The sequence below is a fragment of the Diuraphis noxia genome, unplaced genomic scaffold, assembly GCF_037042655.1.
Source record: "Diuraphis noxia isolate RWA-SAM2 unplaced genomic scaffold, SU_Dnox_SAM2 contig0001, whole genome shotgun sequence".
In the NCBI taxonomy this organism is placed as follows: domain Eukaryota; kingdom Metazoa; phylum Arthropoda; class Insecta; order Hemiptera; family Aphididae; genus Diuraphis; species Diuraphis noxia.
Window position 1 is genome coordinate 77,923,502 of NW_028301711.1, and position 26,814 is coordinate 77,950,315.

Here is a 26,814-nt window from a genome sequence, read left to right on the forward strand (position 1 = left end):
GGTCCTATATAGTTGAGGTAAACAAAGTAAGATATAGAAGGAACTCATATTATCTTAAAAAAATAACTGTGAGAAATTCTTATTATTAATTTAAAAAAAAAAAAAATGTTAATTTAAATATTGTTAAATTATGTTATAAGTTTGTAACAAGAAAAATGTTAATTTAAATATTGTTAAATTATGTTATAAGTTTGTAACAAGAAAAGTGTTAATTTAAATATTGTTTAATTATGTTGTAATAAAAAATGTGTTATAATAAATATTAAAATATTATCTAAGGAGAGAGATGTTTCATAATATGATAATATGTCAACACTGATAAAACTGTTATCACTGTTTATCAAATATATTGTAAGCTCTCTCCTTGATGTCACTGTGTGTGTTTTTTCTAATAAAAGTGTTTCAAGCACATGCTTAACAATCACAACTTTATGTTATTAAGTTATCCGCCCCAATCCACAATTACCAGCGTCAGGTGAAGACGCAACAATTATGGTAACTATCAATTAAAAATAACTAAATTATTATGTTGATTGTAAAAAACATCAGTCTTGGATCAAGGCATCAAGCATTCAAGCTCATATATAATTATTATTGATGAGAATAAGTTTGGTCTTATTTATAGGAATTAGTGGAAGAATACTAAAACACAAAATTAAAAAAGGTGAAACAATCTTATATTTAACATTGATTTATGCAAAATATATATACTTATTTTATCAATATATTTAGTAATCATATAGCTACAAGTTAAATTGTTAGCCACTCAAAACAAAAATGAATAATATATAATAAAAAATAAATAAAAATCATAAAAAATACCAAATAAACAACATATTATTCAGCTGATTTTAAAATAATATTTTTATAATGAATATTCCTTATAAATGACACATAAAATAAATAACGAAATACAATTCTGTTTAAAAGTACATTAAAATCATTTAAAATATTAATAAAAGTATAACATATTACATAATAACATATTTAAACATCCTGTAATATAGATAACTTATCTTTATTTTTTTTTGTTTTCATATTTTTGGACATAATATTAAAATCTCTTAACAAACGACAATGTATTAAATGAACGGTGATGTATGATAAATGACTGGCAACTATTTTCAATATTTAAAAAAGGATATAAATTTATTTCAATATCTTTTAAAATAGTTAAACATACTTTTTTTTTTATAAATTTGTTGTGATGATTTAACAAAGTTAACAAATTCTTCTGTTGGTAACATTAATTTTGTTGGAAGAGAATCCTTATTTTCATATGATTTAAATTTAATCAAGAGCTCACTATTGTTTTCAAAATATTGATCTTTCTTAAGAAATATATATTTACATAAACCACAGTTAATTTTGTTAATAAATTTGAACCCTAAATAACCTGCAAAATATGTGTTAGAGCAATCTTCTAAAGTAGGTAACATTTTTAAAATTATTTGTTGTAGAATCTATTTTTGAAGTTGGATAAGAAGAATTTAATGATAATAAGGAAGACGTACTATGATCAGAATCAAAATCTAAATTATTTGTAGTATCTAAAATGGAAGTTGTAAAATTAGTATATTTTTATCATCGTCTGCTTCGCAATTACTTGAATTGGAAGGTTTTATTAAATTTAATTTTGAATTTATTCGGAATGTTGTTCTAAATGTTCTAGATGTAGGGTTTCGGTTATACCCACCTCTTTGTCTGTACACTGAAAAAGTATTTGAAGATTTATGTTAATTTTTTTAAAAAGTTCAAAAATAACAATAAATTAAGAACCTTGTGTTCAAATTGTAAATCTAATGTATGAATATTAAGAACTAAAAAAATGTATAAAAAATTAATAAAATAATTAGTAGCAATATTTTTGTGATTTTAACGACATTCATCAAAATTCTAACTCGAAACGTTTATAAAAAATATCGTGACCATGTTTATTTTGATAAATATTTGGTATTTATATAACAGATTATGAGGAACTTTGTATTAAGTTTTCAAAGTTTTTGAGCCAGTGAACATTTTTTATCGACAATTTCTAAACAAAAAACAAAAAAAATTATCAAGTATTTAAGTTATTTTTTTTGAGTTTAGACAAAAAAAAATCGGTTTCTTTAAACACTGGTTTTGCGTAAAAATTCCAGTTTCCTTTTTGTTTTTCCAGATAACCTTAATGAGTCCTAACTCCTAAACATTATTTACTTATAAAAGTACCAACTACATCTACTTTGCTACCAAACACTATACCTTTAAGTTAAAAATTGTAGCATTTTACGGCACCCTAAATAAAACCACCTTAAATATGACAGACAAGAAAAAAACACACATATTTATTATAAAATAGCTCCACTCAGAATCTAAAATGTGCTTTAATAAAAAAGTTTTATTCTTAAAATATGCGAAGAATCAAATTTTATCTTGTCATTTTTAAAAAAATTAATAACTGAAATAGTATAAATATTTTGGATTTTGAAGAAAAAAAAAATAGAAACAGTTTGAATATGTAATAGTTTCATTTATTAGTGGTTTCAAAAAATTACAATACGTCACAATATATAAACAATCAATACAATTATTCTATGAAAGTATGAGACAATTTTGAGCAAAAACCACAACAGCACGGCGGCACCAGTAATAATAATAATAATAATAATAATAGCTGGCACTAAATAATTTTGATATTATAATATTATATTATTATGTATAGAGATTAGAGAGCATAATATTATTTATTATTGTACAAGTTTATTTTGATAATATTATTATGTATAAAAATAGTTCGGTCGTCTGCGTTCCACCGGTCGCCAATAGTTGATGCCTATACCATATTATAATATTTATTATTATGCAACAAAACTGTAGACGCGATCTATGAAATCATAATAACACTAAAATTACGGTTTCCAAAATCTACATTGAAATGGGCTATCTATTTGTATTTAATCAATGATAATATTTAAATAGTATAAATATTATTTAAAATAATTTTTCATTTATTTCACATTAATACACGATAAAAATAACAAACTTATTAAAGTATATTACTACCCAGGTAGCAAAATCGTAATGATATTATTACTATAATATTACTATACCGCTATCAAAATAATATTTCTTTGTAAATATTATAATATCATTTATATGTCATTACAATCATATTATTATTTCAGAAACAATATAATATTATTTTTGTTTTATTACATTTATAATATAATTTTCATAATAATATATTCATGTTTTTTTATTATTTTGTTTGTAATAACAATTTTAAAAATTTGCATTTCCAGCCTTCTGGCTTTGATATACCTATTACTAAACAAATACAAAGGAAAAAATGCTCAATACTAATAATTAGTAATTATTTCTAACAACCAAATTATTTTTCTATAATTAGTGATAAATGTTTGCAATTTTTTGATTATCTAAACCACTTACATAACTAACAGTAGGTGTTCTGCAGTATAGTATTGAATACCATTGTTAATTATAATTTATAATAGTGATATAACTATATAAGACAAGTGATAACTACGATTTACGTCGGACATATTATAATACACACCATTGATTATATTATTACAAATTATAATTTATAAATTATTTTTTACGGAACCACGCATACAAACGTGCAAAAATACAAATAATTACAGATCATAAATAATGATGTATTTATTACTATTACCAATTGTTTTTACGTAATAGGTAATTCCTTATATTATCATGTTAAAATATGGTAATATTGTAATAACTAATAACTTATATGGATAATATGTAGTTTATTTCGTTCTTGTTATTCATTATGGTTATGCATTACTTTTTTTTTAATAAAAGCATATAAGTCACATAATTATAAATAATATATTAAACATTATTTTTAACAATAGTTCATGGTTTACTTTATCATTTATCTGCTATTAAAATAAATTAAAATATTAAAAATGAATGAAATATAATGAATTATAATGAATGTTTAGGTATATTATATTAACAAAATAATTAAGGTTAAAATTTCAATAAAGGGGGAATAATAACTATTATTGTTAGAATGTTAGTCATTATAATAAATAATAAGTAGGTAATCAAAGTATATTTAATATTAGTATAGAATACTATATAAATTAATGAATATTATATGATACACTTTGTAAGTAATATTCACGGAGATAGAGCGAACTGACTAATGATAGAATTCTATCAAGAAGATTATCTAACCGGGCAGTCCGCGCTTCTATTAAGAAGACGCTATTCATGCATTTGTGGTCTCATGTACGATAAAGCATAATTTCGTTCGTTGGTTTTAATAGTGTGCTGTTAGTTTAGATATTAGAATGAATTGACCTATTATCAAACACACCTATGATTTAAGAATATTATCAGCGACTTTTTCGATAATTTAGTTTTCAAGCAAGATATGGGTTGGTTTGTGAAATTTCACAATTTAAAAATGCTGATATCTTGCTTGAAAATTGAAATATCGAATAAAAGCCGACGGTTAAGCGCAGATATTGTTCTTAACTAAAAGTTTGATAATCGGTCCATAAGTCCATTCACTCTCATACACAAATTAACAGCACACTTGAAACTAGTGAACGAACATTTTTCGTGTCGTACCTACGTTTGTAAGACGGAGACAATAAACGCAAGATTAGCTATCATGCTATTATCATAAACTTTATTATATCATGAGTAGCATATTATGCTAAATTGTATGATGGTTGATGAATAATAATTTTTACTCTACTTATATTAATATTTGAGTGTAGTTGTTATAGTCAGTTGTAGCCGTTTTAGGCTTGTAGCATTCGATAATGCACGCTCGCTATATCCCACCTCCCATACAAGCTACCCACACACCCGGCCCGTCATCAACTCGCTTGCTCGTTTCCAGTCTATTCTATCTAATATCTTACTATATAGTTACTATCTTATCTAGTCCGTTGTAATAACTAATAATACTGGTGTAGACTAGCGTGTTAGGGGTCACTACTCAGTACTTACAAGTTACAAGTTTATGGCCAGACATGACTACTCACTGAAAAATCAAGGTTAATTACACCATAATAGTATAATACCATATTATTCGATAATCAATACACTTGAATACTCCATGATATAAAAAAGTTATTATTAGTTTATTATATCACGGAATATTCGATACCGTTTCGGTTTGGCGTTAACCAGTTTATCACGATGATCGTGTAGATAAGTGATAACCGTGGAGTATACCGATCTAAAATTAGTGGTGAAACCCGTTAAATAGCCATGTTATTGTATAATCTAAAATTATATCAACATCTACTATAATATTCAATATTGTATCGAGACCCTCCGACCCACTCCCATAAACTACGTTTGCGGGACGAATGAATACGATATTATGATAAACAAGTAACGTGCGATTGTGCGATTGCGGTACGCGCCATTACGCGGGTTCGTCGACTTTCGTAGACCGTAGGTGTAGTGTCGTACTAACTGCCGTCTGTGTTTTCTTGACTTTTGTCAACTTAATATGCCTGTGATCACTGATCTGCCGTCTGCGTGACATTGTTTTCCGGCCTCTACGCGCCTTTTGTGACTTGTGTGTTTTTACGATTTATTATCATTTTAGTATTTTACCATTGCGCTGTACAATATAATATTGAATATTGCCATTACGAATTCAACATCTATAATTTGCTGTAATTTGGTGACTGGTGAGTACACATTTAATACATTTTAAATATATTATATTTATTTTTACATGGTTTAAACGATTAAAATTGTAGGTGCAATGACTGTTAGGTACTTGTTATTCAATGTATATATGTTCGAATACCTACATTATTTTTCTTGCGACGTATTAAAGTAACTGATGGTTGTGAGTTTATGACTACCTAACCGTCTTTATATTATATTATATAAAGTGCATAGCTAACCCGAGCTAACCTAACTTAGGTACCTAATATTTATTTTGTAGTATTTTCAATATTATTGTAAGTAATTATAATGTTATTGTTATTTGTCGTTATACACCCGGGTAGAAATATTGGTTTTCAGTTAGTATCAGCAGTTAAATTTATTCGTCCTGGACTGGTGCTAGACACCAGTCCGACACTAACATTTGAATACGACAAGACCATTGAAAGTGTCAAGTTTGGACACCAGTGTCTCAATGGTGTCTATAAATTAAATATGGATTAGTGTCTTATTACGGATTCATGAAAAGTATCTAAACAGTGCCTTATAGAAAATACAGGACTACAGACATACTACATACAGTGGCATAATTGGGGGGGGGGACAAATGGGGGCAATTGCTCCCCCACAAATACCATAAAAATAGTATTAAGACTAAACCAGGGGGAGGTCAGGGTTTAGATTATGGTGAATAAATAATATTGCTCCCTAGATTTAGTGACGCCACTGCATACATATTATATCTATCTATCTATCTATATAATATATTATATATAAATTATAAATATAGACTATATACACTATCCCAGGTAACAGGGACGCCCGGTAGGGAGGGCAGTGGAGGCCACTACCCCCTTAGATTTTTCATTTTAGTTACAAAATTGGAAGTTTTTTTACATAAAGCTGATATTGGGTATTTATTTGGGTAATTTTTTTTGCCCCCCACCCCTCTGAGCTACATTTCAGAGGGCATCCCTTGTAGGTAGAAATATTGCTTTCAGTTAGTGTTAGTTTGTTAGTAAGTCAATTAGGTTAGGTAATTGTGTAGATAATGAATAAAACAAAAGTAAAATCATATTTTTTTTAATAACAATTTTTATTGTAATTAAAATGTAATCAAGTAAAAAAATGAAAATAATAAATTTATGACAACTGTCCCACACAGCAAAATATATTTTCAAAATATTGTGTAAATATTGTTTGTGAACATTAAAATATTTTATTTAGATTGTCAGAATATTTTAAAATATTTTCAAAACATTTTTTGGCAGGACATTAAACGTTTTCACAATATTTTATCTATATATTTTCACAATATTAAAGCTATATATTTACACAATATTGGAGCTGTATATTTACACAATATTGCAGCTATATATTCTCACAATATTATAGCTATATCCCAGATAGCAAAAATATAAATTATTTTATTAAGATTTAAAAAATATTATTTTTATGATGATATGATTTAATAAATGTTTTTTTTCTTATTCTAAAATATTTATAAAATGTCAGTTGGCCACAAGATTATTGTTTATATGATATTTTAAAAATAATGTAAATAAAATGTTATTTTTATAATATTATAATATTATTTTTATTTTATTATTATTTTAATATTCTCATTATATGATTATTTAAAGATTTTAAATATATTCATACATTTATAAATATAATATGTTTACCTAAACTACCTAATTAATTTATAACATAACTCACAGGGTTATTATTACTTACAGGTATATAAATAATATATTATACATAGGTAGATTTAATTACATAATATATATTATCTATATTCTATATGACTACCTATATATTGTATATTACCAATTTTCAATCATCATTTTTATTAATATAAATAAATAGATATACAGTATCCCCCTTTTTTATTATTTGTCAAGTACGACAAATAATTTTAATATCTTCAAGCATAATCCAATTAGTCTTCTACTTATTACTTTTTAGCACAATCCTACAATTATTCACTTATTATAATATAATATTAAAATAATATTATACCTATTGGCATAATTATAAAGTATACATTCAATAAAATATACTTTTTTCAACTATTATAGGTTGGCTCACAACATTCTAATTGATAAATAAAAATATTATATAATATATAATTATATTACTAAAAATTTTTTACAAATTATTTGACGGAGCAAATGAAATATTTTATTTTTATTAATAATTCTACAATTAATTATATAATACATTAAGGTTGATTGAGACGGAATTTGGCGCCAGCAATAAAAATTTTCATTGGTGTTTCAACATCAATTGTATTGCAATTTTTAAACTTTCCAATTTTATTTATTGAATCTGAAACACATTCAAATATAATAAACTATAAACTGAAAAAATATATTTGGTTAATTTATACGTAGGTATATTGGTATCATAGGATAAAAATGTAAAATAAACTTCGAGAAGAAATTGAATATAAAAGAATATATTATGTTATCATCTTTCTTACCGAATATTAAGGAACATGTGGCCAAAACTGAGAACACCTTTTTTTTTTTTGTCCCTTGTAACTAAATTCCTTTAGTAGTTCATCAGTGAAAAGAAATCTCAATATTGTTCTAACTGTACCTCCTATGTTGTTGCGAGCTAACCGTGACAGTTCTTCTACCTGTAATCATATTTTAATTTGTTCTTTTAGTTGACTTTCAAATTGTTATTATTATTATTTTTTTACCTGAATACAATTCAATTATTTATAAGTAGGTACATCCGTATTGAACAAATTTAATAACTCCCCAAAAAATTATAAAGATAGCCCATACAAAAAACCCAGTAAGTTACTTAGGTCAAAAGATTTAGAGACCTCTTTAAATGTTAGTTATTACTCATTATTATTATAATAAATAACTCTTACCATTTTTTTTTTATCTGGATATCAGTTAATTTTTCTTCAAATATTGAAAGATCCTCTTCTGTTTTCAATGGTAAATTACAAAGTATGTGTTGTGTAATACATGAACAATGCCTTCCAATGTTGTTTCGTGAAGTTCAAATATATTTGTCTTATTTGTCATACATTTTTCAATATTTTCTATTCTTTCGGTCATAGTCTTTATTTCATACCATGTGTTTAATGTGGTTCTATTTATCTTATTCAGTATGTCTGTTAACATATTTAATGATTTTAAATATTATGCATTTGGTTTTTAGATAATAGTTAGTCGTGTCACTTCTGTTTTCAATTGGTGGGGGGGAGGGTTTGACCAGCTCAAATGGGTAACTCAGGTTAACTGCCACGAGACCCGTATATGAGTCACATAATGTTTGCTATCCATTTTTTGAGAAAAATTTGATTTTATTATAACCTTATTTTATTATTATATTAAAATGTTACTGATAAATAATTGATTCCAAAATCAATAAAAACGTGACCCACCAGTGTGTCACTAGTGTTTCATGAATTACACTTTGTGATGCACAGAAACAAAATAAAAATCAGGCGTAACCCATATATGTGTCACATAAACAATTTGGCAAGTATGTCTAAATTTTCATGGTAGTCAATCTGTTAAAAAAAAGAGGTCTATATATTATTTATTACAAAATGTATCATTGTGACAATAATTTCTTAGTACTCAATAAAATAGGCATGTTTTTGTGCTAATAAAACATAATAATCATTAAACGGAAACAACTGGGGATAGCCCATCGGGCTGCTTTGAAAATTAGACAGGAGCAAATGCCCAACTTGCCACCAGTCTGCCGCCAAATGAAACCACTAAATGGTTATTAAATTAAGTAATAAACTGTAAATTTCATACTATTATACATACCTAATTCTGAGTTATCAACTGTAGCACTGATCCTGGAGACTTTAAAGGGCGACGAGGATGTATAAATAACTTCTTGTGCATCATCTTGAGCAACTGAAAAAAAGGATAATTGATATAATTATTAGAAGTTTTTTAATTTTTAAAAATCATCTTTACAATAGTATTATTATATACATACTAAGTACTTCGGCAGCTGGTATTAACTCTGGGCTCAAAGATAGCTCATTAAAAAAATCTAATTGTCTTTTAACTGATTGGTTGCTCAATACGACTGCCCCAAGGAAAAAGGTCGTAACTCGTTTTTTCTAACTTTTCAGTTTGAATAAAATGAGCATTGCAATTCATATTCTTATTTTATTTTTAAACGTAAATTTTCCAAAATAACATCACTGGTAGAATGAAGGTTACCGTAATTATTATAATAATCAGTTTTTAAAAAAAATTATGACTTCAGGGTTTTTTAAGACTTACTACTTATAAAAAAAAGTAGTATCTATACTTACGACCTTTTTCGCGGATGACAAGCAAAAAAAAAAAGTAGTAACTATACTTACGACCTTTTTCGTGGCCTGGCATCTATATAAAAAAAGTAGTATCTATACTTCCGACCTTTTTCGTGGCCTGGTATCTATATAAAAAAAAGTAGTATCTATACTTACGAGCTTTATCGTGGGTGGACAGCTATAAAAAAAAGTAGAATAAACATAAAAATATGTTTTGGGAATAATGACGTGAAATACTTGAATTTTAATAATTTTAATTATTAAGAAAACAAACATATTTATCATAATATTATTATTCTTTAAGGGAATCAATACACACAATATTATTAACTTTTTATTTAACAAAATTAAATAATAAAAAATTATGTTATAACTTTTAGCATAGATTAATAACAAAACAATTAAACTTTTAATTAAACATAATTAAATAATGATAATAAAAAAAATGCTATAACTTTTAGCACAGATTAATAACAAAACAATTAAACTTATAGTTAAATAATGATAATAAAAAAAATGTTATAACTTTTAGCACAGATTAATAACAAAACAATTAAACTTATAGTTAAATAATGATAATAAAAAAAAAGTTATAACTTTTAGCAGAGATTAATAACAGAATAAAATAAAATAAACTTTTTACAACATAATATTCAAAAAATTATAATAATAAATAGTAAATAATTAAAACAAAATATAATAATATAATATTGTTATGTTGATTCAAGAGACTTATAGAAGTCGTGGTATGTTGATGGAACAAGTCCCATTGTGCATAGTGATAACAAATCCGCAATTTTTGGTTTTCCAATACATAACTTTCCATTATATGCTTTTATTGGTTTAAAGCGATGTTGATGTCTTCCCCTTTGTTTTTTAAGACGTGATATATCGATTTCGACAAAGTCTGAAGCACTTAAATCATATTTTAGGCAGATTTCAAAAGGCTTTTCAAATGTCACAGTTATTTCTCTTATGGTATTCCATTTAATTTTGGTACCATCATGAGCTGTTGTCCAATTACATAGTTTGTCATCGACTAATGGTTTGAAATCCAAAAAATCTTCATTTGATAACTCAATCACTGTGTAAGGTTTTCCAGTGACTTTTGCACAGCTAATTAATGTTACCCATTGAGCAGGGACATAAATATTTTTACCTTTTTGGGCATTTTCAATGCATGCATGCATGCTATCACCCTCATTTTGGGTATGCCCCTTTTCTAAAAATCTATGAGTTATTTTAATTTTTAGGGTGAAGGCTGCATACTCCCACATTGCAAAAATGAAACGATTTCTGTTTTGACCACCGCAATTATCCGAATAGAAGCAAAATTCTTTTTTTCTCCTTTATCAGTCATGTACTTCAAAAACTTCATTAAGCATGTCCCTATCTCATTCGACCCTCTTTTTGCCTCTGACTCGTTCCACATATAGCAATAACCTAATTTTTTACCAATATCATATACCGTGAAATTATAAACTGCAAATTTTCGTTTATAATAAAAAGAACTTGCTTCACCTTGGGGTGTATTAAGAACTTTTTGCAGATCAAAAACGGCAACACACAACTCAGGGTTATTAATTGATCGTTCTTTATCAATATTTTTTTGATCTCTAGCAATGTTCTTGTTGACTAAATGTTCATCATACATAGCCTTCTGTAACTCTTTCTCTTCTGTGCTAGCTATATCAAATTGTTGACATTGGTCACACAAATCTCTTTTAGGTTTAAAAAAACTAAGGTTATACGATTGATTAAATACATCCGAATATTGCCTGAGAGTGACATTCTGAGCCATGACATTAGTTGTTTCTTTTTGGGCCCATTCTAAGTAAAAACGATGCATTTTTGCTATTGATAGGTCTGACTCTAAGTATTGTTTTGTAGTATTTTGTCTTGTGTAGTGTGAATCAACTACTGGGAACATGTCAATGTGTTTTTTGATATAAGCTATAACTTCACTATGTATTTTATGTGGTCGATTTGTATGTGTACCTCTTTTGTCAGCTGTTATTGCTGGAGATAATTCTAGTTTTTTCCCCACATTAGAAACTACCTTTTCTGATATAGCAAGTGTGTTCAGAAACATAACTTTGCACACACATTGAGTATCATTATTCTTAAGGGGTAAAAAATATTTTTTTGAAATCTGTCTGCGTGAAGATGATGAGTTTGTTGAAACTTTTTTATCAAATATTTTGACATACCTTGCAATGAAGTCCCATTGTCTTGAATGGTCCCCTAAACCCCAGTATTCACCAAATATTTCCTCACTAACTTTTTCGGAGCATTTCTTTTTGCATTTACATGGTGCACCCATTTGTTTTGATTTTATCTTTTTTCCTTTTCTGTTTGTGTGCTCTAAACCCAAGTTTAACATTTTTTTAGATTTATTATCTATCCATTCAGGTGTATTTCGCTGACGTACACGAGTATGTTTTTCTTTAGGAGTAATATTATTTGAACGTTTCCTTTTTTTATTATTAATTGTACTTGAGCCATCAAGTTCCTAATAATATTATAATTATATAAAATCAAAATAATTATGAATAATAAATTATTCATTTTAATGCATATTACTAAACTTAAAAACGAAGCAATAAATCTGTAGAAGTTTAAAATACTATCAAAATGAAAAATATTAACAATTTGTTTGTAAAAAAAAAATGTAAAACCCATAATATTATTATAATATAATATTTCCTCATGACTTTTTATAATGATAATACATTTTCAATTTATTCAATAGTAATTTATATTTTAATTTAATAACAAATTAAAAAATATAATATTATTGATTGGTTAAAATATAATATTACACAATAAATATTATTGTATAATCAAATTTTGAGTCAACAATTTGACTACAGTTTTAATTACTAGGGTTTTCAATATGAGTACCTTACTACAAATTGATTACTTGTCTTGTAATTTGTATTTAACATTATAATTACTAAGTTCATTATTTCATACTTAAATTTATACTTACTTCATGATTGGGAACTAATACAATATCATAATTATCTAGATCAACATTTGAATTAATTTCAGTAATATTTTCTACTAACTCATTAGCTGTTGAAGCATCCTTAAATTAAAATTAAATAAGACAAGTATTAATAATTACTATATTGTCTTAAGAAATATTTTTACATTAAAAAATTTATAAAAGTGATAACATAATACAAATAAATAAAAATATTAATATTATTATTGTATATATTTTAAAAATGTTTGCTTTATCTTATAATTACAAAATTCAGTATCTTATACTTAAATCATAACTTACATTATGATTAGGATCTAATAAAATATCATTTGAATAATTTACTGATCTATTATCATGAGTTGTATATTCCGGATCCTGATCGCTGTCGTAGAAGTCACTAAGATTGTCACAGCTACTAATTTGCCCATACTCATAAAAGTCAAGAACACTACTTGAACCGACTGATTCATCATCACTCTTAAATAAGTAATAATATAATTGGATTAAAATATTGGTACTATTATGTACTTTTTATAATCATAGATAATAATATTATTTTGTACTTACATTATTCATTTCTTAGCAGTGAATACAGCCGTGTTCTATAACTAAAGTTAAACAATTAACACGTCTCACACTTAATCAAAAAAACTGTTTTCGAAGTAAAAAGTCTTCAGGTGTAATTTTCGTTTATAATCATGAAAATTATTATCATAATATTATTATTAATTTATCACGTAAAAATAAAATAATAGATAAGACTTTATTCGCGGGACCGTGATTATAAACCATGGTCGTATCTATACATACAGCTGTTTTCGGGCCCGCGTAAAAATCAGGATAATAATTACTGGGACCCGTACTATTCTGGACAGAATTTATATAGGAATAACTTTGATGAATGAATGATAAGTCGTGGGAAGTATCATTTAAATGAATTATATAAATTGGGATACAAAATTGTTGGGATTAATATTGGGAAGGAACTGTACTTTCCAGGACAGATTTTCTCAGGAAATTACTATTACAGAATGGTATTAATCGGGAAAATATAATCAAAAAACAGCTGCTGTACATTATCAGTATATTAAATACTGATAGCACATAATATAAATCATATTTACTAAAAACTAATAAACAATAATAGTTATTAATTGTTAAATAATAATTATTAACTAAGTGGCAAATATGCAACAAATATAAATATGTTTACCACTTTACATTGAAAATCTCATCATAATACAAATTGTACTATAATTTGTCACTGTAATACAAAAAAAAATCCTACCAACTTAATTTAATTAACTTAATTAATCATATACTTTCATAATTAGAGTGAGAGGAACTGCACAAATTGGACAGTTATTTTGGATTCCAGCCAAACATTCTTCACTTCCACATACAACTTTATGTCCGCAAGGCACTATAACATGTGTACTTGCTTGGTTACAAATTATGCAAGTTTGGTGGTTTGGTTGCAATGGTTCATTATGATTGTATTGTGCATAATATGATAAATGCTGTCTGTCTTCCTCCCTTTCTGCAGCTATTATTTCCACATATTCTGTTTCAATTGGGTCCATATCTTCTGGAATCGCATAGTCATTTTCATTGTCTATAATACAATACATTTCTTGAATATAAGTTTTATGTTTTAAAATAAGTATATTAAAACTATACCTAAAAAAACAAGTGGTTCTTGTTTCTGCTGGCCTGATACGTGACTCAACCTTTCTGAACCATCTGAATCTAAAAAAATTAAAGTTTAATAAAATTATGTTATGTAATATTACATATTTACTAAATTCAGTTATATAAATAAAATAAGACTATTTAATTTTGTATTGTACCATTGCTATAAATTGAAATATTATTAAAATCAACTACAAAAATCTCATCTCCCGTTGCATCACTGTCCACCATGTTATTAGGGATATGTTCATTTGTCACATTATTATCCATGCTTGTTGAATTATTCAATTGATGAATGGGTATAGCATCATGGTCATTGTCATCATTTTCCGATGTAACTTCTATACATATTTTATAATATATTATTTACAATACCAATAAGTAATAAACAAGGTTAGTTTCCTTCATTGTTCTCAAATTTGTTGAATTAAATATACCTCCTAACACATTTATCTGCCAATTAAGCTCTTCTCTTAAGTATCTTTCAGTTGTGTGACAGCACTGGAAAAGGAACTCATTCACTTTTAAAATACCTAGGTCTAATTGAGATGAAGCAATTCTAATACGTTGTGAATTCGCTATGTATTTAACTTTTATTGGCCGAGTTACTGAACGCCCTTGTTCCAATTGATCAATTATAATGTGTGATTTTTTACTTAATTCATTTAAATGTGCTATAAACAAAACAGAAATTACTTAATAAATATTAGGTAACATATTTCATAAAAGTATGCAAACTTAGATTCTTATTAGTAAAGTAGTAAATATTTTAATGTTAAAATCAGGGGCGTCGTTTCAGTTTTTTTTCTGGGTGTGCAAACTTTTAGGCAGGCCAATTTTGACATTTCACCAGGCCATCAAAAAAAAATAAACTTATTTATATAAATGTAGGAAACCTATGCAAACCTATGTAAATATTCTTTCCTTCCCTTTTATAATTCTAATTGAAACTCATAACGACTAATGCAACTTTTAAATAGCTATCAATTCAAAGAATTAAAAGCTTATAAGCAATTAAAGCAACCAGCTAATTTCACTATTATTTGGGAAAAAAAGGCAAATAAGGTACCTATAATGAATATAAAAACTTAAAAAATATATATATTTTATTTATATTACCTATATATGAAAACATAATGTATCAGTTAATTATGACGGCGCTTGGAGTATTAATGGTGGGCAAATTGTTAAAATTTTTTAAGTTAGTGGTGCCATTGCACACCTTGGCCCCCTCAAATGATGCCCCTGGTTAAAATAGACGAATAAAACAATTAATAGAGGTATTATTAATATAATTCAGGTTGCACTAATTAAATTCTAAACATTTCATGGAGTAAATTATATTATTTTACAAAAACTTCATAATTAAAAATTGGAATTTAGTCATGCTTACTCAAAAATGTCCAAAGGTTTGGATGCATCACTTGAAATTTATCTTTTAGACGTCCATGAAACGATTCAATATTATTATTGGTACGCCTTGCTATTCCGTGTACTGAAAACAAATACTCACCTCCATTTTGATTATTTAACCAATACCTAAAACAAAACAACATCAATTTAATTTAAGATATAAAATTTATCTATTAACATATTATTATACACATAGGTGGCACACCTTGAAAAATAACTAAAAAATGGTGCCATATCCATGAATATGTTCTTATCCCTGGCATATTGGCGAATTACTGTATACCCTTCATCAATTTTATTTGTAGGCAATAATGCCAATGCACAAAACATCTGCACACAAAATTGTGCATTCAAATTAGATTTAACAAAGTGCGTTAATCCTCTTGTTCTGATATTTTTGACTAGTGCCTGAAATAACAAGTGAAAATAAACAATATTGTTTAAGATATACCATACAAACAAAATAAAAATAATCTAATTAAGAAGTTTAACATTTGGCAATGAATTATTTATAGATTATTTATTCAATTTTTTTTTTCCATTTATCCATTAAATGCCAGTAATAAATATGGAAAAAAAAATTGTAATTATGAATATACAAGGTGATTTTTTTATCATTGTCACTTATTGTTTCAAAATGTATTAATGTTTAAGAAATTATTTTTTTACATAGTTTCAAGTTGTTAAAAAACAACATTTTTATTAAAAAATTATATTTTTAAGTTTTTTACTTTTTTGAATGACAACATGTAATTTTAATTTAATTTTCAAAAACAAAATATTTTTCTGAGCATTTCAATAAATAAATAAATTATGACTACATGTTTAAATTATCATTAAAATACCTGTACATAATGGAAAAAACAAGAATGCTGATCTGCATCTGGATAAACAGATTTAAAAGCATTCAGCAACCCAGATTCAAAATCAGTCATTATATTTGCTGGCATTATAAACGGAAATAACTCTTTGCATTTGCTTAATAATATAGTATATGCCTCTTCAGTTTTTGATTCCATCAAAGCATAAACAATCGGTATGGACTAATAAAATATTAGAAATTATTAATGTATAGTTACTAAAAAATGGTTAGCTTTAATTAACAAAACTCACGTGGTTTTGGTATATTAAATGCATAATAAAAAGTTGACGGCTTGGTGGAGTTGAAGGCACAACTTTAAAAGTTGCATCAGCATGCAACTCATTACTACCAAGAATAACAATTTTTCTAATGAGTGTACTACATGCAAAAATGATTGAACATTTCCCATGTGTATCTGTAACCTTATCTTGAAAGAAGGGCTGTTGACAGCACATATAACGTTGCACATTGAAATCTAGGAAGTTTGCTAATTCACTCAATGATGACGGTAAAACTGGCATAGTTGTTCTCCTAGCTTTTCTCATCGAGATCTCAGCCACTGGCCAGGGGTATAGGGTTGCAGCAGCTGCATTTCTAATAAAATTTATTTTAAATATGTATTATTATTTAAAAGTTTAATCTTAATTTATATAATTTTACAATTTTAGATCAATATTTTAATTTGTTTATTTTATGTCTTTTCTTTATATAAGGGGTGAAAATAAATATAAATAGTATGAGAACAAATGCAATTTAGCTCCCAATCAAAAAAAGCCGGTCAAACTTTTATTTTGGAAGTTATAGTAAAAAAAATCGCGTTTTTGAATTTAAAATACCAAAAATTTAAGTTTTTAGAATTTTTTTTTTTTAGAAATGTTTGTACCTATTTATATGTTCGACATTTTAGTGAAATCAGAATTTGCCTATCGTACTTACTTTTTATGTTATTGTTAATAAACCACATAAAACTGAATTATAAAGTTATTTCAAACATTTGCATATTCGTCGCCGCGCCAAAATTACGTATGGTTGACAAGGGCGACCCGAGGTACGTTACAAAGTAATATAAAAAAAACCCTGATGTGGGGGCATGGGTAAATTAATAGAACGATTACAATGTCTCCATACATATCCGTTCAAACAATATGCTCTCAAACATAATTTAAGAATTTAAGATAATGCCCGTGATCACATTTTAATATATTGTTTTTGGCAATTAATGTCCAAGACTGCAATTTTTCAATCACTACTATAGAAACATCCCCTTGACGTTTTGACGTTTTCGCCCAAAAAGCTCGTAAATTTCAATAAAATCGAGAGGCATGTTATTATAGGCATAGTACACAAGACACAAGTTCGCAACTATTAGGAAAATTCTGATTCCACAAAAATTTTGAACATGTAAATACAAACATTTAATTTTAAATTCAAAAACACGATTTTTGAATAAGTTTTTTTACCATAACTCCAAAAATAAGTTTGACCGGCTTTTTTTGAAAGTACCATCAAATTAGGCATGAAATAACACACACTTTGAAAAAAAAAAATTCCAAAAAACGCTTGCAGGGAGCTTAATTGCATATTTTATGCCAAAAATATAACTAATAAATAATATTTAAATTCATGTTTACCTAATCATTTCTTCATCATATATGGTCCGGAGTCTTGTTGTCTCGTTTTTAGAACGGTCTTTCAGTATTTGCCTGAATGCTTTTTTCAAAATTTCGTGATTGTGGTCATCAGGGTCATGCGTATGTTTCTCCAACTCAACAATTGTCCCATTCGCTAACATTTTAGCAGAGCCTTTGCAATATTTGGTTTTGCAGATCAAATATCTGATTAATATTAAAATATAAAATCATAAAAATTGAATACAATAATAAGATGATTTTATTTAAACTTACCGAACACTCTTGTTTTTATGGATGCCTCCATTATTTTTATATACAAAACCGTTTTTATTCATATTTTATTAATTTCAAACAAAATTAATCGAAAAGCTTGATCTAAAAGTCTTCATACGTTGAATAAAATATAAATACTAAACTCATATAATATATTAGCAGTTACAGTTACGGTTAGGTTAGTACTTATTTAGACATATTAGGACTGAATAATATTCTTTATTGAATAGTTTATTGATCCATTATCGATATCGTCTATTCAGCAGCAATTATTGGAAAACACAATTTAAAAATATAACCTATAGTTGATTTTTCGCGATCAGGCACACGGTCTTTTGGACCGTATATTAAGAGAACGCTATACCCGCATGTGTTGTCTCCGTCTTACAAATGTAAAACATTGCAAAAACTTATTTGCGCGAGAGAAAAATAATAATTTCTGGTAATGAACTTTGAACACTTAAATATTACTATTTACTGACATCAGATCGTATGACTTCCAATATAAAATTCCCAAAAATTGAGCGTATTGTTCGGTGTTCTCAACTTTATTAACAATACCTACATTAAAACACAATATTAATAATATTTTGTCTGTGGCTTTGACTCCCTAATTGCACCTATGTTCAAACTAAAATTAGAACACAAATTAATTTAAACCAGTAAATTTAACACTAATTGATAAGTGATAACAGTATTATGGTTATAACCTATTTACTACGACCATGGTTTGTTGGTATATTGTTTTTAATATCATCCCAATTCGTACGATTCTGTAAAATACTTTATTTTTTAATTAATAAATTGTAATTACAAATCGTTGAAAATAATTTTTTGTTTTTACCGTACTATAAAAAACTGTCCCGATTCGTACGATTCTGTGTAGTATAATACTATTATATACCATTCCTTTGTAAACGGTTTTCGAGAAAATAATTTCCTGATAAATATATTCCATGGTATTATTGTTCCAAAAAAATAACATTCTGATAAAAAATAATTCCATTAAATAAAAGTCTTGTTGAATAGTGTTCATGAAAAATATCGTTCATACAAAATAGCGTTCTGATATTAATTTTCCTGAAAAATAATTTCCTGTTTTTACGGCCCTCCCTGTTTTCGTCGGGTATCAATGTTTCAGTGAGTTATAAAAATTATTTTATTTCTAATGTCTTTGGGTGAATTAAGATACGACTGTATTCGTGGGGGATACAGAAAAAAATCAGCTATCCGATGGCGGTAATAACTCGGAATTGAAAAAAATCGAGTTACGACCTTTTTCGTTGGGGCAGTCGAATAATACTTTATCAATAATAATTTTATTCCTAGAAGGTGGAGTATCTATAAAGAACAATAATTATAAATAAATAGTATAGGTACTGATTAAAAATAAAAAATAAAGTAATAGGATGTCTAGAATGTTGATGTTGTAAAAATAATAATAAGATGTTTAAAATTTAACCAAATATGTGGTATATATGATTTTTTACAAATTCAAAAAATCTAAATTTTAAAATCTTAACTACGCTATTGCTTTATATTAAACATTAAGTTGTACTAGCTACTTTAACATTGACCTGTCACAATAAGTGAAATAAAGTGATCAGGTTTACTATACAATCTATATATACAACTATGTGTAAGAAATAAAGACAGCTTATTTCACTGTTGTGTCCTACATTCCTACCATGTGGGCCTATAAACAAACTAAATAATACATGCAGTGTACTGATTATAATTTTCATACCAATATGTATGTTATCTGGATTATTAAGCTCATTGTCACAATTAGTATTCTCTTCAATTTCCCCACATGAACCTAAGAATCAAACAGTAATTTTAATAAGTACCTACTATTCTAATGGGTAGATATATATAATATTTTTATTTTTCAAAATTACCTAGACTTTTAATGGAATCTGGACTCCATGCTGGTTTTTTAATTGCCTTATTTTTTTGAATTGTTGCCATTTTATTATATATTTTTTTTGTTGCCTTCTTTTGCCTATTTCTGATTTCATCATCTGTTTCATATGGTGAAGATGAAACATTCGAAGTATTTTCAGACTTTTTTGCTCAGACCTTAGCCTGAAAATAATCATCTGAAAAATATAAAATTATTTTAATAACATAATAGACAATAGCAATAATATGTATTCTTTAGTACTATTGTATATTATAATATTACCTAAGTCCTTGCACATTTTTTTTTTAATTGATAAATACTCAAAATCATATTTATTTGGTATTAATCTTTGTTTTATAAAGTGATTTGCGTTTTTTTTTGGCCAAGCAGATTTATTTTCTTTGACCCAAAATGATGGCACAACTGCAACTCCATTGTCATCAGAAAAATTTACAACTGACCACATTATTATACTGAAATATAGTAAATATTAAAATAATAAAACTGCCACACTTTAAATAATTTTAAATTTATTAAATATATTGTTTAAATAGGTATTAATAAATGAATATAATATGTACTATAACTTAAATTAACATTAAAACCAACTAATGATAAATATAACTAACAATCTTTATACTTGATTGCTAACAATGAACGTTAAATATAAAATATTAATAACTATTAACTATGCATTACAAGAACTATGAATTAATGGTAAAGCTATTAACACATTACTGTCAGAATGAATTAAAATCATTTTTTTTTTTTAATCTCATTTATAGGATAGCAGTAGAGCTCATGACTTAATGTATTAACATTATAAATATCTAATTCTAAAGATTTAATCGGTTTATCAAATAAAATATCTTTGTTTTGAAATTGTTTACAAATTAAAAATATTGCATCATTTTTATCTTTAACTATATTGAAGACTTTAATTATGTTACCGCTACATGTTAAAAGACAACTATCAGCTTCTGTATTTAATTTAATAGTAAATGTTTTCATTTTTAAGGTAGTATACTGGGATCCTTGTATATTTTGTATCAATGGTCCACATTTATGAAATCCAGAAAAATTAAACACGGGTATTTCTTTTTGAGAATCTAATTTCAATAAACTTATTTCGTTACTTCTTTTAACAACTTGTATAAGTGGCTTGTCTGGCTTCCGTATCATGTTCTTTAGAGTACTCATGTAATTCTCGAATGGAAATGTTGAATAATTGTCCAATGGACCGAATTTAATATAGTCATCACATATATGCGTTAATCCATGGTCATTGTGCGATATAAGGTGACGACCATACAACTTTTCAAAGGTTTTAACAAAATTATCCAACAGTTTCTTAGCAATATTAATATATTGTGCATAGTCAGGACTCAATAATATTGTCATTGCTAAACTTAAATCAAAAAAGTGGTTCCAGTGTTCCTTTAATACAACAGATTTGATAGCAGAAGAACCCAAATACAATAAAAATGTACGAAATTCAGTAGCTTTCCAGTTTTTTATATGAGCCAAACTTCTTAGTTTTCGATTGATTTCGCAAGGTATACTGACTCTTAGACCTATCAGTATTGTAGATATTTGTTCTATTTTCCAAGATGGATAACGTATAGGCCTTTAATCCATAAATACATAATTTTTCTAACCACACCAAGGCAGACTAAATGTTGCTAATCCAATGAAAAATCTGCAACAGTGTTAAAATATGGTACTGTAGTTAATATAGAAGTATTTCCAGTATGATATTCCTCATCAAACTGAGAAATATAATTCTGATGAGTTCTCTTGGATGGTCGATTATCTGGTGTTATATATGGAAAACACATTCTATTCAATAAGTGTTCTCCTTCATGCTCACATCTTGAACAAGAAGAGAATCCAGCATGTCCTTTAGTTTTTAATATGAATGATTTAGCCGGAGCGTCACAGCATAACACATCCAACATAACTTTAAAGTTTTTTCCATTAATTTCAATACCATTGTTGTCCAGAAAATTTATTTCTTCTACAAAATACTTTAGGAATGTATTGCTGTCCAAGGGTTTTCTATTTCCACAGTAAATCCCTACTGGAAATACGTTACTTCTATTTGGCTGTATATAAGCAAGTATTGGCCAAAATTCTTCAGCAGTTGATTTAAATAAAGGCAAACCATCTATTCCTGCAACAATATGGATCACTGAAGCATTTTTTAAATTTAATGGAATATTTTCTTTAATAGCATTAGCTAAGCCAAAATGGTAATAGTTTCCAGGTTCTACCGAGTGAATGTTTAAGATGTTGATTGGTTTAGTATGTAAGATTGTTCTTGAATCTTTAGGCAAATATTCAAAACAAGTGTGTTGCTTTAAAATACCTAATAAGCCATTAAGAGCATTTTGAGATATTTTAAAGTTAACACATTAATGATATACATTTAAATTCTTTAGAATATTAACGATCAGTCGTCGACACAAAAGGTATATGATCAACACTAAAAGATATTGTATGACCTATTGTAGATACAAGCTCAACTTGGCTGCGTATGACTGAACCTGTAAACCAATTAAAATATAAAATATTTAAGTTTTATATAATTTTTATAATAAATAATACTTACAACGACTATCTGAGTTGGTTGGTTTCATAGGATCTATAGACTGTGGCAAAACATATTTCATGGCTGGAAAATAAAATTGTGATTAATTATTATACCTAATTTTAAATATTTTAATTGCATTTTAAAATGCCTAGACATGTCGTTAGCATATTTATTTATTTGTTAGTAGATTTGACCCATCACCATCTCCATAAGATGTACCTATTAGATTTCAACAATATATTTTAATATAAAAAATTATATATGATAAGATAAAAAGCAACAATCTTTAATTACTAGCCCTCATTATTATAAACAAATAAAAAAATAATAATTATCATTCAATCATGCAGTTAGCATAAAGCAAATACTCAATAAAGCAACATTTAATAAATTAAATTTACCACAAAATTGACCGGAACACAAGTAGAGTTGAATAATTACTTAATTGCGCTGAATGTTAGATAAGTAGTTAACATTTAAAAGATGTATTTACTTACACTAATTTCAAATGTTTATGATCGAATATCTATACATAGTACATTTATATCATTTAAAAAAGTTCCGTACCTATCTTACTTATTTTTGATAAATTAACACAAACATTTAACACGAACATTGGACATAAATATGGTTCACGCGATAATGTAACTCACAAACTGGTAGACATAATGTAGGAATAGCATTATGTTTCAGTAATTTTGTGCCTTTACTATGACAATCTGAATCGAAATGAAGATCACAAACCAAATAACTTTTGTAGATCTGCTCCTAGAGTCATGGTCAGTAATTTTGGATTACCAGACCTTTCAACCCATTTTACAAATCGTGGTATCTTCTTTCTCCCTCGATTATATGCACTTGGTAACTCTTGGTGCTATGAAAAAACTTATACTGTTATGGATGAATGGGCCTTTAAATGTTCGATTACCCTCTTCAAAAATTAAGCAAATTTCAAATGTATTATTGAGTTTCAAGTCTAAATTTCCTTGTGAGTTTTCCAGAAAGCCCAGAGCTTTAACAAGAGGTATTGCGTTGGAAAGCCACGGAATTTCGTTCATTTCTACTGTATATTGGCCCTTAAGTACTGAAAGGTATTGTGTCCAAAGATTGTTATAAACATTTTATGGCACTCAATATAGCAATGATTATATTATTATCTCCCAACCTCGGTGCATTAATACAATATGCTGATAATCTACTAAACCTATCTTATATCTTCAAACATTCATGGTTTAATTCATTTAGTAGATGGTTATAAAAAATATGGGCCCCTAGACAATTGCAGTGCTTTTCCATTTGAGAACTATATGAAAGTTCTCAAAAATATGTTAAGACAGCCTAATAAGCCTTTGGAACAAGTTGTTAAAAGATTCAGTGAATGCGATAACTTTAATTTGAGTTCAAATACAATTAATCAAAGTGACAACAGTTTATTAAAAGGACCACATAGCAATGGACCTTTATTAGATGGTTGTGTAAATCCACAATTGAATACATTAGTTTTAGAAAATTATAAAATAAAAGTTAAAAAAGATGCAGATTCATATTTTGCATCTAAAACAAATGATATTGTAAAACTGACACTGGTTCAATAGTTTTGATTGGAAGAAAATTTGAATTCAAAGGATTATTCTATGATGAACCAATTCAGTCGTTTAATTTTGGAATATACACTGTTAAAAATTTATCAAAGAATACTTGGACTGTCAATGATATCTAAAAAAAGTCATGTTATTGTCATTGGAATGACAATTAGCATTGCAATTCCATTATTACATTCTTCTTAATGTATAATTTGAAGTTATATACTAAAAGAAGAAAAAAAACAATTGTACCTAATATTGTAAAAAAAAAAAAATGTAAATATATTTTATGCATATACTAAAAGTTATATTACTTATAAAATAGCCTATCAAGTAGTACATTCACATCAACATTAACATCACAAAAACATGAAAATTGGATTAACAATTTAAAATTAATAGGTATCTAATACTGAAACCTATTTTTTCAATGTGCGGTCAAACATCAAAAGTAATATCATTGATTATAAATACTATAGATTGCTCACTGGCCGGTTTTTCGGTGGCGTACATTAAAACTCTCGATAGATGGCGATAAGAACAAACAATATTAATAAATTCGTATTTTATTCCAAATGCCGTAACCGCGATTGTCGCGGTGCGGGTATAACTGGTTTTTATCGTCACTCGTCAGTCGTCATGACGTCGACGACTCCCGATCCCGAACCGATCCGACTTCTAATAATAATCAAATAATCACTATTTTTATTTTGAATGATTTGGTCGTGTGCGCGGTGTCTACGGGCATCAATTTTTATTTTTGTTTTACGTTACCGATCGATGTTCACTGAAATGAGTGACCATTTATTTTGCTCTCCACTGATCGTCATTACAATAATTATTTATATTATTAATTAATAATCAAACCTTCAACTATTGTCTATTAACACATTGGGAAAAGAAACTAATTTAGAGCGTTCTAATTTACTATTAATTATAAGAGCTGTTAGAAAATTAAGAAAGAGTAAACTAAAAAATATTGGAAAGATGAGACCCATCTATTCTTAATTTATTTACGTAGGTATTTTACTCAAATAAACAATAACTAATATTCCAGTAATTATTTTATATACCTATAATACCTAGGTACAATTAGTAAATCATAAACTATTAAGAGTTTGAGTTAATGATATGGTTGCAATTTTTATTATTAAATTCGATGGAGTTTTAAGTCCTTATGTTTGCTCAACAAAATCAAAAGTTTTATTTTAATGGCTTTCGATTGATGAAAACATTTTTTGAAATATATTCACGTTTACAGAAATAATTATACAAACAATAATAAAAATTTATAACTACAAGGTTCAATTAATATACTGTATTTATAAACATTTATTTTTATTTATAACAGGTTAATTTTTAAGATTTCTTGTAAAATGTATACAATATAATCAAACAAATTTTTCATTAAAATGTCATGTAGACCTACCTATTCATTTTATCTAAGTTATTACTAAAATCATCAAAAGTATACGTACTGTATGCAGCACCAATCAATTAGGTATTTATTTTTAAAAATTTTTAATTTGTCTACATTTTGTAATTCTCTTTTTTTATTTGAATTGTCATTAATCCATTTGCACTGTTTATATAATTTTGTCGAAATTTGATATTTAAATACTTATAAAAAATGTTGCCAATATATTTTTAGTATTTTTAAAATGATATTGTAACAATGTGTAAGGATGAGGAGCCTTGTATTAAATTTTCAAGTTTTTCGACCCAACAAATAAAATCAAGCATAGCAAATTTAACCGTATGGTAAAAATTTAATTATAAATGAAAGTGCACTAAGAACATTTGAAAAAAGGGTAGGTATCTATTCTGTATGCCATGTAAATAAATACAAAAGTTAAAATTCCAGTAAATATTTAATATAGGTATC

General features: G+C 26.8%; 3 protein-coding genes and 2 pseudogenes across 3 annotated transcripts; all 5 read right to left on the minus strand.

Moving 5' to 3' along the window:
* Positions 1–7,811: 7,811 nt before the first annotated feature.
* LOC149061850 (uncharacterized) lies at positions 7,812–21,219 on the minus strand (annotated as a pseudogene).
* On the minus strand, positions 10,522–13,414 carry LOC149061851 (uncharacterized; annotated as a pseudogene).
* On the minus strand, positions 14,084–14,607 carry LOC149061852 (uncharacterized). Its single transcript, XM_089221210.1, has one exon. The coding sequence runs from the start codon at positions 14,605–14,607 to the stop codon at positions 14,287–14,289; it is 321 nt and encodes a 106-aa protein (XP_089077336.1). The 3' UTR covers positions 14,084–14,286.
* On the minus strand, positions 14,631–19,483 carry LOC149061853 (uncharacterized). Its single transcript, XM_089221214.1, has 9 exons — positions 18,848–19,483; positions 18,575–18,778; positions 17,195–17,537; positions 16,927–17,124; positions 16,287–16,489; positions 16,062–16,207; positions 15,106–15,342; positions 14,827–15,009; positions 14,631–14,725 (listed from the first exon to the last, which is right to left on the minus strand). Exons 1-9 carry the CDS (start codon positions 18,907–18,909, stop codon positions 14,631–14,633), a joined length of 1,671 nt encoding a protein of 556 aa, XP_089077340.1. The 5' UTR covers positions 18,910–19,483.
* Positions 21,220–22,435: 1,216 nt separating the features above from the next.
* On the minus strand, positions 22,436–23,158 carry LOC149061854 (uncharacterized; the record flags this gene model as incomplete). The annotated part of the gene is made up of 1 exon (XM_089221219.1): positions 22,436–23,158. A coding segment is annotated over one exon (723 nt), but the record flags the coding sequence as incomplete, so codon positions are not given.
* Positions 23,159–26,814: the final 3,656 nt, after the last annotated feature.